General features: G+C 35.2%; 1 protein-coding gene across 1 annotated transcript in view; it reads left to right on the forward strand.

Annotated features, from left to right (window-relative positions):
* The first annotated feature begins 6,805 nt into the window (after positions 1-6,805).
* FOCAD (focadhesin) overlaps positions 6,806-13,618 on the forward strand; it is a 341,517-nt gene continuing 334,704 nt past the window's right edge. Inside the window, exons 1-2 of the mRNA XM_037798691.1 lie at positions 6,806-6,823; positions 11,792-11,880. Coding sequence (XP_037654619.1) covers positions 11,824-11,880 — 57 coding nt within the window. The 5' untranslated portion in view covers positions 6,806-6,823; positions 11,792-11,823. The remainder of the gene's footprint in view (positions 6,824-11,791; positions 11,881-13,618) is intronic.

The raw sequence follows: 13,618 nt of genomic DNA on the forward strand, positions 1-13,618 counted from the left end.
ATACCCATTAGACTTAAACTGAGCTGTCAGTGATGAAATAAAAGTAGGAAATCAAAGAACATTTACAAATGTGGGAAATGTATTACTGGTGATGGTGCCACGAGAATGACAGTTAGGTTTAGATTGGTAATTTTTGTGTTTTGTGCTCTAGGCATAGAAAGCCCATATAATATGTAACTTTTGCCCCTTTGACTTTATTACATGTTTTTAGGATTGCAGTATTTACAGAAATACTGAGCTGTTCGCATAGGCTGATGAACTGTTTTGGGGACCTGATTTAACACTGTTTATCCAAACTCAGGTATTCATTTAATGATTTACTTGATTCCTTGAGATGTAGCAAGCTGTAATGGGGAAAAAACAAAACAAAACAAAACACAAAAAACCTAAGGTGTTAGATTCAGACTAAGAATATTAATAGCAAACATTTTAAAAGTGTTTGCTATGTGCTTGGCTTTGAGCGAAATGCTTTGTGTGGATTATCTTCATTTTACAAAAACTTTGTGTCAACTATGCTTTATAGTGGAGTGGGTAGGCATGTGAGTTTTAGAGACATACTGCACAGGTTCACATCCATACACTGCTTCTTACATAATCAGGCAATTAATTTTGACCTCTCTGTGCCTTATTTAGTTTTTTATATGAAAATGAGAATAATAATAATATTTGTGTCATGTGGTTGTTGTGCCTTCCTGACACATGGTAAACTTCTCAGTAAATCTTGGCCATTAATACCACTATGTAACCCCAGGAAAGTTACTTCCTCTCCAAGTCCCTATTTTCTCATCTGGATAATGAAGTTAATAATATCTACCTCAGAGTATTGTGATGATCCAATGGATCAGTTACTTAAAGTGGAGTGCTTGGCATATAGGAGTTGTTTAATCCAACAGGGTTTTCTAAATCCTATATCATGTTTTTGTGTTTATTTGGTGAGTACTTACTGAATAGTCATTATATTTCAGGTACTTGTTATATGCTGGCCAGAAAGAGAGATTACATTAAATCAAGAGTTTACATCCATTGTGGGATGAAGCAGGAAAGCAGAAACAAGTGAATGACCATCTTTTCAGATTGTGGTAAAAGCTGTGAAGGAGATAATAGTGGGTCACTGTGGATAGTGGTTGGGGAACTACTTGAGGATGTGTGGTAGGGAAAACTCTAGGGAAGACGTGAAGGTCTAGAGGAGTCAGCTGGTTGAACAATGAGGGCAAGAACACTTGAGGCTGAGGGGCCCGAGGGTGCCAGACCTGAAAATGGAAATAGCTCGGAGGATTCACGGAGCAAACGAGGTCAGTGTGGCTGAAGTACCCTGTGAGGGAGAGTTGTGAGACCAGGACATTTTGGCTATGGCAAGGAGTTTGTATTTTATTCTCAAGTGCAATGGGACTCTTAGAAAGGTTTTGAACAGGTGAATTAGATGTCAGCTATATTTTGATTGGTAATGCCATGCATTTTCTAAACTTGGGGCTGATGTCTTATTTCTCCATCTGGTGACTTGCATACAAGATCGCACCTGGGTCTTTGTCTAGCGATGCCTTACCTATCACTAAGATTCACATTCTTCTTCTCCAACATTTGCCTTCCTTGACTGTTCAGCTCACAATTCTCTTTCCTTTCAATGAAGTCTTTCAGTTCTTAAAATTTGCCATACTCTTTGGTATTTTATTTCACATATTCTCATATTTTTGTTCTTTTATTTTCCTAGTGAGTACATGCTCTGTGTCTCTCTAATGTTTCCTGAGTGTCTGTCACAGTGCTGGCACATGGTATGAAGGGAGGCAGGAAACACATTTTTAGAGAGCCTCCTGTGTGCAAGACTCCTTTGGCTTTTTGGCCCACTTCATGGTGTTCACACAACCTTGTGAGACATGTGTCCTCATATTTGACCATTGAGGACACAAGCTCCCAGGTGGTGAGTTATCTAATTTTAAATAGCACTGGAGCAAGAATTTGCATCCAGGTCTGTTTGTACTTAAAGCCCATGGACTTTGTTCTCTGTGTTAAGTTGCTTTGTCATCATGGTGAGAGACTGTAAACTTAATATTCAGATTAAAGATGTTTTCTCTTCACTTTAGGCAGTCTTAAGCATTGCAAAAGAACGTATGACATTGCCTCACAGTGCACCATTCAACTTATTCGTTTGAACATTTTCAGGATGGTTCTTCTAACGGAATGGTGATTTCTTTGTTTTCTTGATTGTACCCATTCAGGACTGGAATGTGGAGATTTCCTCCATGTTTGTTTTGGGCTACATTGACTTAGCCAACATTAGGGAAATTTATTCCTTGCCTGTAAAATTTCTTTGTTCATTTATTCTTTAGCTTTCATTAGTACTAAGTATGTGAGTTAAAATAACCAAACTACAACTACTATTTCATTCTACATGAGTTTATGAAAAATAAGTTTTTATGAAAATAAGATAGGTTGATTGGTCAGTTTGTAGCTGTCAAGAAAAATGTCACCATTTAACTTGTAATCAGTCTGCAGGATTGTTTTCAAGAATAACAGGTTTTATTTTGGTACAAAATTTCCCAGGAGTCCAAATGGGAAAAATGTAATGGCTATGTTTCTCCTTGAAATAGAGGAAGTTTTAAAATCATCTAAAGTTAATTGAATCTATCTAATTAAATTACACTGACCCCTTTTCAATAATTACTCTTTCCATAAAGCAGTAGTAAGATGGCTAACAAATCATCTTTTATTATTTCTAAAATTTTTCTAGGTTGTTGCTTCATGACACCTTTTAATGGTGGATGTCTACATTTGTGGTGATTTGCCTTTCAGAATGTTGTCCTTTATCTCCAAGAATGTGTTAGAATCTGAATAAAGAGTTAGGTATTTTGATAACCAAATTACAAAAGCTCATATTCTTGTGGAAAACTTATAAAATATGAATAAGCAAAAATAAAAATCACCCACAATTCATATTTTCCAGACTTTCCTATATGCATATGTATCCTGGAGCCAGACTACTTGGATTTGAATTCTAGCTCTGCCACTTACTATGTGACCTTGGGAAAGTTAAATAATTTGTCCATGCCTCAGTTTCTTCATCTTTACATAAAAGAAAGACTTACCTCACTGGGTTATTGTCAGTGTTAAATGAGTTAGTATATATAAAGTGCTTAGAATATTGTCTAGCCGGTTGTAAGAGCCATACAAGTAGAGATTTAAAAAACTTTTTCTAGAAAATTTCAAACACATAACAATAGAATGGCATTATGAACCCTGTATCCCTATCAACATTTGAGTACTGTTTCACATATCACTCTCTTTTTCCCAGGGTTTGGGGGACTGGAGTATTTTATAGGAAACACCATATATCACATCATTCCACAATAAATACCTCAGATTGTACCATTTTAATATATCCTAAAATGTAGTTTATTTTAAAGAATCAGTGCGCAAAATTTGAGTCATTTTTAAGGGAGGAAATACAATTAAGACACATAAATACATTCTCTGATGTTCTACTAAATTTTAGTTAATTGACTATTTCTTCAAGTAAGGATATCAGGAATATGAAGATTTTGTTATTGAGATTAGACATTTTTTGGCAAATAAGTTCTTTTTTTTTTTTAATTCATTTTATTGAGATATGTTCGAATACCATGCAGTCATAAAAAACAAAGCATACATTCAGTTGTTCACAGTACCATTACATAGTTGTGCATTCATTACCAAAATCAATCCCTGACACCTTTGTTACCACACACATAAAAATAACAAGAATAAAAATTAAAGTGAAAAAGAGCAATTAAAGTAAAAAAGAACACTGGGTGCTTTTGTTTGTTTGTTTGTTTGTTTTCCTTCCCCCATTTTTCTACTCATCCATCCATAAAGTAGACAAAGGAGAGTGTGGTCCATATGACTTTCCCAATCACAGTGTCACCCCTCATAAGCTACATTTTTATACAGTCATCTTCAAGTTTCATTGGTTCTGGGTTGTAGTTTGATAGTTTCAGCTATTTACTGCTAGCTACTCCAATTCACTAAAATCTAAAAAGGGTTGTCTATATTGTGAGTAAAAGTGCCCACCAGAGTGACCTCTTGGCTCCTTTTGGAATCTCTCTGCCACTGTAGCTTATTTCATTTCCTTTCACATCCCCCTTTTGGTCAAGAAGATGTTCTCCATCCCACGATGCCGGGTCTAGATTCCTCCCCGGGAGTCATATTCCATGGCCAAATAAGGTCTTTAAAATGATTGGGCATCAGCTTCATTGTAAATATACTGTAAAGATCTGTTTTGTATGAACAGAATATCTTTAAAAAAAGTTTTGTACTGAGCAATTTGAGTAATTATTTTGGTGGAGCAAAAATATTTTAAAAAATTGTAATGTTAGAAAAAATCTTACAAAGGAACTAACTTCGAAGACTTCTTTGAAAACTTAGATTGGATACCAGAGATAAATAAGTCCTTCAATTTTTAAAAGTAATTTTTTCATCTGCATACTCATATTTTTAACATATTAATACCACACATAATGACATTTTATAGAAAAGGTTATTCAAACATAATTGGAGAAAATATTGTAACAGATCAGGCATTATTCAAGTTGGTGGTTTTGTTTCTTACTTTAGTGCCTGGTTCTCCTGGACAGTAATTAGTTCTAACATGGAATTTCCTGTCTTTGATCTTATTTTAGACTCCTGTCTCAAAATCTATGAGTAAGTAGCATGTGATAGTAGCAGAGAAAGAACTAAATTATAAAGGCAGGAATTTGCACTTTGATGTACTTTTCATAAATTGCAACTAGTGAGATCATCAAAACTCATAGTCACCTAAACTTGCTCAGTACTTGAATTATAGATCTTAAAATTCCTGAAACATGATACAGAAATCTGGAAAGTGCTAGTCATGCCTCCCATTACTGATGATCTAGTGGAAGAACAGTGGGCTGGAAGTCAAGAAATCTCCTCACCTGAATTCTGCGATGATAATTTGCCTTTTTGGCAAGTTGCTTAACATCTCTGACAAGTGCTTTCTTCATTTAGCCAATGAAAAGATGGACTGAAGGGAAATGATCTCAGGTCCATTAGATTAGGGAGATGCTAACTACTATAACAAGGTATAACAAGGTAGCTACTGACCCCAAAATACAATGGTTCAAACAAGATATGTGTATCTTTCTCATGTAATATTTCAAATTCCAGGTCAGTATGCAGCTTTATAAGTTATCATTTAGGTATCCAGGTTCATTACATCTTGTTTCTTCAGCAGTGTTCAACAATCCATCCCATGATAGGATTGCTGTCAAACCCAACTGCAGGTTGGGGGAGAGAGTGGAGGAAGCAGGCTCCAGCTTGGATGTAGCTAATCACTTCTGCTCAAACTCCACTGGAGCGAACTTGATCACGTGGTCATACCTAATCATAATTGAAGCTATGACATATAATGAGAGTCAGGTTACAATTTTATTAATACAGAAAAAGGGAAGAGTAGATATTGGAGGATAGCTAGCAGTCTCTTCTACATCCAGGCAATTCCTGCTTTCTGATTATTATATTGACCAAGTGGCTCCTGTCAGACCACTTAGTTGCCTTTTGCCTCGGCTTGATTTGAAATTATTGGCTAACATAAAAGTATTTCCTACTCTCAGCTTAATTTAAAGATGCCTCATTGGTCTCTTTGGGATATAATGATTGAAAATTACTATTTTCTTGCATTTGCTCTGTAGTGTTAAATGGAAAGATTGAGATTTCCCCATGATCTTTCTTTCCATTTTTGTGAATCATATAGTTAGGGGGACTCAAATTATTTTGCCTTGTTACTTTGGGAGTTCAGGTGGAAGTTGGATTTTGAAACTTTTGAAGGAAGAGCGAGGCTGAGCTTGGGTTTCTAGGAGGTGCTGGGGTTTAATATAGGGTGATGAAACAACCCAGCTGCCAAATCCTAGAGAGGTGTGTAGAATTACTTAGGGTTTGGAACGTAGAAGCTAAGCAGGCAGAAAAACAAGGAAGATATAAATATTGGACAGCAGAGCAATGGGGGAAGTTGAAAAGTATAGGCAGGTTTTTTTCTTTTTTTCCTTTTTAAAGAGCAGGACAAAGCAACTGGGAGGGTCTGGTATATCCTTGAGCCATAGTCCTGATAAATTGGTAAGATCACTCAAATTACTGGTGATGCTCATTAGCTTTTTGACAAATGTGTGTTTAAAAATATGTGTTTAAAATCCTCAGGCTGATTGTGTCATAACAATTTGTGGAAGGAAGAAATGAAATAGACACCATAAATAATAACTGGAATAATTGATAAAGTATTAGAAAGAAGAAAGTTAGAAAGGAAAAAAGTCCTAGATTTTGCGTCCGTAAAACATAGGGTCCTATTAATAGGGATGAAGTATACATTTTTATTGATCAGTATGGTGCTGACACTGATCATGTAAACTGGCTTCAAGAATGTACTCTCTATAACCCTGACTTCTGCTTTGATATTCCTGCCCTTGAGCTTTACCTATATAGAAATTCTGAAGTCAGGCATGCTCAAATGTATCTTTCTCTGTGACCATTGCCCTCCTGTCTCCTACCCTCCACTACCCCACATAATCAGTTACTCCCTCATCAGGGTTTCCATAGAATTCGCCAATATAATTAGATATTTCTCTTATTTTTCAGATTGCTGCTCTTCATTTGTGGTTTTGAATAAGGGATTTCTGTGTGACACATATTTGTATAATTTGATATCCCAGAGAAATTAGTGAGAGAGAAAGTTGAAAACTGAAAGTATTCTGTATATCTACTGGTCCTTTATTATTTCTAGAGTACAACTGATAGACTTACTGTCTTGGAAGTATTCATATAGGGCCAAAAAGTGGTGCAGGTAAGATGATAATTGCTTATGTTAAACAAATGCTTTGGTTTACTTTGAACTTAAAGCATATACAGTAGGGCCTCGTTTTATGTGACCAATACTTTCTACACCCTTCGCCTAAGTTGAAACTTGTGCATAATAGCGAACCCCATTATTTAATACGTATGCCTTATACGAACATACTTATCACACTTTTTATAAATAAATAAGGCAAATAAGCACGCTAGTAACAGTAAGTAAACAAAATTAATCATAGAAATAATTTTTAAAAATCTTAATTCTCTCTGTCTCTGCCTTTATATTTTTCGATTGCCAAATGTATATATGAATCCACGTGTTGAGTTCGTGTAAAACAAGGTCTTACTGTATTTCAATATCTATGAAAGATTGCATTAAAAATTCTTTTTAATTTAGATTTAGGCAAACAAAACAGACACCGTGACAGGCTGGAACTAAATATTTTTAAATCAAACACTCTTTTTTGTAACATTTGATTTATGGAGCATATTGTGCCTGCTTTCCTTTTAGTAAAGAATGCTATGATAAGAAGTAATATATAAATTGTTTTGTGTAATGGGTAAAATGCTCAAAGGAAGTTGAGATTAAAAATAAAGTAGGACACATGCTACACTGCCCATGCTAAGGAAAGCATGTGTACTCCTTTATGAAATTCCCTAAGAGAATATGTTTTTATACCTTGAAAGGCCAAATGGTTGTGATTAACCTTGAAATATAAATCTCTTGCAGATGAATGGCACTTGCAATTTGTAGCCCAGGGGTAGCAAATCAAGGATGATATCAAATCATATTGCAGCCTGGGTAGTGGTTTTGAGAATGCTTATTGGGCATTTGTTAGAAAAGATAAAGTTACTATCAATTTAAAAACCTATTCATTCTCTAAAGTGTCACACCAAAATAAGGGCTTTCGTAAGCTTTGGTATTTGTCATTTATACTTAGGTAATTCTGATAAAAATAGCACTCTTTTATCGCAGTGGTCCACCTCCTAGAGACAGGGTCATCTTTCTAGATGAGGATATTACTTTGTCTTCTCCACTGCCATATTGAGCTATTAGCCTAATCAGACTACTCATCTGGTCACCAAAGCAATATCCAAATTTCAGTATTCTTGGCCTGGAGCAGAGAGTATGACTCCACATTTTCTACTATTGACATTTTGTTAAGACTATTCTGTCCCACAGGCCTATAGCCATCTACCTCTTCGGGTACTCTAAAGTCTACCTTTTGAGTTAGATTAGATCATCAGAAAACTCTGTATTTGCACCCCATTAGCAGAGGTTCTTTTGCTGAATTACATGTTATGTTATGCCCATAGTTTTATACAGGATTTGTTTAAAAAGAAGTAATATAAAATTTCCTTTTACTTATGTAATTAAGAATATTGCTTGTATCACTCATATTCCATATAAAAAGTCCAGTATGAGAAATTTCCTTCAGAGTTTAGGGGCAGGAAAAATTTTTTTTCTTTGATAAATGGTACTTTTTCCATCTTTTAGCTAGTAAGAGAGATGCAGTTTATCTTATTTATTTATTTACCCTAGCTGCTTGAAAGCAAAGAGTCAAATTTACAACAATTATGTCAACAAAATTAAAAAATTAAAAAGTAGTCCTCATATAAATCAGGACTCTGCAGACTATGGTCTGCCACAACTTATTTTTGTAAATAAAGTTTTATTGAAATACAGCCATGGTCATTTGTCTGTGTATTGTCTATGGCTGCTTCTATGCTACAAGGACTGACTTAAGCAGTTGTTATCTGACCCTTTACAGGAAAAGTTTTCCATTCCTGATATAAACAAAAACATGATGGTGTGGGTAAGACCAAATGCAATAGTTCTGAAGGTATATAAAGCAAGGTGATTTTTAAGATGTGGCTAGTTGGGATATGCTTAACAGAGTAGATGTGCTATGAAAAGAATTTCATTTGTAAATAGTGACAGCTGATAGAAAAGGGATTTTATTTGGAGAGAACAGCAAAAATAAAACCCTTTAGGAATGAGCACATTTCGAGCATGTGGGATTGTGTTGAAGTCTGTTTTTGCTAGATTGGAATTGGACACTGATGAAAATGAAGTTGAATGAGTGAAACCATTATAGAGGGCTTAAAAACCATGTGTCAGGCTTTGTATTTAGTCTGACGAGCAATTAAAAACCCACTATGAATTATTCACAGGGAAATGATGGGATGGAAATAGCATTTTAGGACAGTTAATCTGATAGCGGTGTATGGGGTGAACTCAGCATGGAGAACCCTAAGACTCAGCAGTTACTGAAGTAAGGCACGAGAAACTAATATGATGAATACAGAAATGGATAGGAAAGGTAGACTCTGAGAGTTGGAAAGAATGAAGCAAACTTTGTGACTGGATTTCAAGAATGGTCGTAAAGGAAGTTGTGAGAGAACTGGGAAAAGAATGGAAACAAAGAAGGTGTTTATGGGGGGAAATATGTATTTTGTTTTTACATCCCAAGTTTCTGGTGTTTTAGATCCTTATAAGAAGAAAAAGTGGGGGAATGTTGGAGATCTGGAACTAGACGAAAGCAGTAAGAGAATTTTTGTAAAGAGAGAAGAGCATGAGTCAGAAAGGATTGGAATGCCCCCAGGAATGAAAATGGTGTGCTAGAAGGAGAGTGGTCACAGAAATAGGAGGAGCTGGTAGAGCAGTGTTCCTAATGTATGTCCCAGGGAAGATTAGTTGTATAGACTGATAGGCATTTCTAGAAATAAAGGGTGTGTGGTTGGATGAGCTTGGTTGTACAGACTTCTTTAATGTAGTATCAGGCACCATTATTTATATTTCTAAGATCTCTCTTTCCAATTTTGGATTCATGTATCCAACTATCCACCTGACATCTTGAGATCACTTGTATGTCTATTAAGCATCTAAAAATTAACTGTTCAAAATGGAATTCCTGCTTTTTCCCCCCAAACCTGCTTGCGTATCTCAGTTGATAGCAACTCCATCTTTTCCTTTTAGTATAAAAAATGCCATGATAAGAAATAATATAAAAAGTGTTTAATGTGTAAAATGCCCAAAGGAAGTTGAGAATAAAAATAAAGTTACTCAGGTCAAAAACCATGGAGTTGTTCCTGACCCCTTTCTTTCCCCTATTCTCTCATCCAATCCATTAGCAATTAGGTTGACTCTACCTTCGAATATAACTGGAATCTCACCACTTGCCAGCCCAAGTGATTCTATTACAGTCTTATTGCTTCTTTCTGCAGTAACTTCCCATTTCATTCAGATTAAGTGCATCAGTCCTTTCAGTGTCCTATAAGACATTTTATGATCTGGCTTCTCATTGCCTCTCTGACTTTATTTACCGCTTCTTTCTGCTCCAGAGTGGTCTCTTTGCTCTTGTTGGAATAGGTGTAAAGCTTTTGCTTGTGGGACTTTTGTACTCACTGTTTTTTCTGTGTGTGTCACTCTTCTCCAGATATCTGTATGGCTAATTGCCCTTCCTCCTTTAAGTGTTTGTTCAAATGCCACCCTCATGAAGAGGCCTACTTTGAAGTGTACCCTTTACCCATCTCTGACCCCTTTACTCTGCTTTACTTTTTTTTCTATAATACCTTCCACCTCCTAACATACATTTTACTTATTATTTATTTTTTGTTTGTTTTTGTTTGCCTCTTTCTACTGGAATGTAAGCTCCACAAGGGCATGGATTTTTGTTGGTTTTATTTACTGTTGTAACCCAACCACCTAGACCAGTGTCTGACACCCAGTAAGCATCTAATAAGTATTTGTTAGATGAAAAGAATGATCTCCAAGATGAGAATATGACATGTATTGCACGTATTGTTTTCCCCACTGTGTGTGTGTGTATGTGTGTGTGTGTGTGTGTGTGTGTGTGTGTATGTGTATATATTTTTAATGGAAAACTTTTTATCTTGGGTTTCCCAGGGGCACACTTTGGGAAATTCTGTTGTGATGTATTATGGAATTTGAAGGAGAAGAAAATTCCAAGAAAGTTGTGATTGACACCACTGGGAAACTGAAGAAATTTTGACTTGCATAAGCTGATGTGTAGATTTAGATAGGGGAAATGGTTTACAATCTTTGAGCAAGTTGTTTTAGTGCGGTAGAATGTCAAATTCAAGGGAGTCAGACTGGATGCCAAAGAAGAAAGCCAGGATAAGTTGCCTGTTCTGAGAGTTTAGCTTTGAAAGAAAGGGAAGAAAGTGGAGTGATGCAAGTTCAAGGCAAGGTGCTTCCTTTTTTGAGATCAGGGGAGCTTGGTTTTGCTGCTTGTTATTTTAGGAAGGTAACCTAGGGCATACATTTTATATTTTAGTCATGTTGATTGGATAAATTAAGATCCTTAGGAAGTCTTTGGTTCTGTGCCTCCGTTTCACCACCTGTCTTCCTCCCTCCTTTTTGCATGCTTTTTTTTTTTTTTTTTATTTGAGCGCCCAGTAAGAATGAAAGGTGTGATATAGATGTTAAAAGTTGGTGCTAATTGCTTGCTTGTTCTCCTTTAGGAGACATTTCTCTACTTCCTGAAAATAGCTCACCTAGGCTTCACACTTATCACTAGCAGTTAGGTTAGTGTTTAAATACTGAAGTAAGGCATAGTTAAAAATTTTTGTAACAGTTTGGGTCTTTCTTTCTTAGTTTCTATGCATAAAAGAATTGATTTATATATCAGACTTGCGGAGGAAGTTTTAAATCATAATGGCTTGAACTTCTGGGTATTTCTTTGGCTTATATATTGTGAATTCATCTGTTTCAGGATTAGGTGTAATGGGAAAAACCAAGAGCTGTTGGGCATTTTGAATTCATTTATCAGCCATGGCATTTGAGTGCTGAAATAGTTGATAAGGCCAAGGATTACTTTGCTTTATTTCTATTGTTGTCTTTGGCATGAATAACTTTAATTTTATTTAAGGAAGAAATGAGATTGATTTGAACTCCTTTTCTGGACTAATAAGTATTCTTTTGCTTTGGTTACAGAATCTGCATACATAAATGTAAGAAAAGTAAAAATGTCGGATGATATCAGGAAAAGGTTTGAATTTCCAAATTCTCTTATCCAATCACAGGTAATTTTATTTATTGATTTTGCTTCATGGTAACAAATGGACCTTTTTGGTGGATTGTTAATTGAACTTTAATTTTTAACACTAAATATTTTATTTTTCTACATATAGAGATTTATATTATTTTATTATACAGCTTTTATATGAGTTATATTGAAAGTATATATTTTTGACACAGGAAAGTTAATATTTGAAACTGATCATTCTCAGCTTCTTTTTATATCATCCCTTTTTTCCTAGCAATAATAAAACCTTGATTAACTAGGAAGCCCCTGATATGTATTTTTTAAATTTATATTTAATTTTTGGGAACAGAGGTAAATGGTCATACATCCATAAAGTATGAAGGATTTATTATTTTAAAAGGTATATTCTACCTCTGTGCAACTATTAAGAATAATAGATTTTTAGAATCATGACATTCAGTAAAAAGATATCCTGGGTTTAAAAATTTGATCTGTACACTATGCTTTCTAAGGTAGGAGATTGTGCTATTTTAGTTGAGAGAGTATTTCAGTAATTAAGGTTAAAACAGAGAGGGTGTTTAGTTAGACTTCAGCTAACTAGAAGCATTCTGGTTAATCAAGGTACCATAATAGCATATTGTCTTTTCTTGTGAGAGTAATGGTAAGGGATCAGAAGACCTGCCTGAAGATTTAAGGATGTGCAGCATCCTGGATACTTTCGAGAGTAAACTTCGGACATGCCTGCTGTGGGAATTGACTTAGCTGGGTAGTGGGGAACCCTTCCATGAGGAGTAGAACACTCCTTATGCAAGATTCCCTTCTACCTGACTGGGTTGGAGTCATATCCTACTCTGTGCAGCACTGCTCTTTACCATGAAGAAGAAGATAAAGAAGGCTTGGAGGATATTGTCCACAATTTTTATTTTTCTGTACTTGGAGTCCCTTCATTAGTATAGCTAATCAAGAATACGATATGTGTTACTGTTAAATTAAGTGAAAAGTGTATTGTATTGGTTAGTGTAGGATGTCTATTAAATTATTCTGTTGTGAAAACTTAAGTTGCAATAGAAGCTGATTTATCATTGGATTTTGTATTAAAATCAGTACAGGCTGTATTCTCTGATTTGTTAAAAGGGTAAATTGAAAACTAAGTTAGAGAAATTGAACCTGGCTGGGGTTGATGGGATTGTCATCATCAAGCTTATTTTCTTTTAGTATTTTTTCTAAATATGAACTGTGGTGGGTTTTATTCCTCCCGTGTGTTTTTATTGATTTTATTAGGTTCTTGTGATTGTGCCTTGTCCTTTTTGAATACTTCTTATTGTTCTTCTGTAATCACTGTTAAGTGTTAGCACCATATTTCATTGATTCACATGCAGTTTTTCACTCTGTAACATGTTCGAAATTTGGTTGCATCCTATAATTGAAGGCAACAATTGTGATGTAGTTGGTGTTGCATGCACATGCATGAACTTGACCATAATTTTCTAAATGAGTCTAAAAGAGCTCTTTAATTCTAAATTATAAAAAGACATATATCACAGATTAATTGGCAGCCTATTTTTTTCCTTTCTTAGTGGTACATATAATAACAGTACATCTTACAATTGATGACCAGTCATATTCAATGAAATCTGGTATATTTTGTTAACAGTTACCATAACTACTCACTGGCCCTCAAGTCTTATTACTAGCCCTTTTACCAAAAGGTAAGAGATAGTATATTAAACCAACCCCATCATGTAAATGAGTGACTTGTATTGCAAGTCTGAGAC

The sequence above is a fragment of the Choloepus didactylus genome, chromosome 10 (assembly GCF_015220235.1).
Source record: "Choloepus didactylus isolate mChoDid1 chromosome 10, mChoDid1.pri, whole genome shotgun sequence".
NCBI lineage: Eukaryota > Metazoa > Chordata > Mammalia > Pilosa > Megalonychidae > Choloepus > Choloepus didactylus.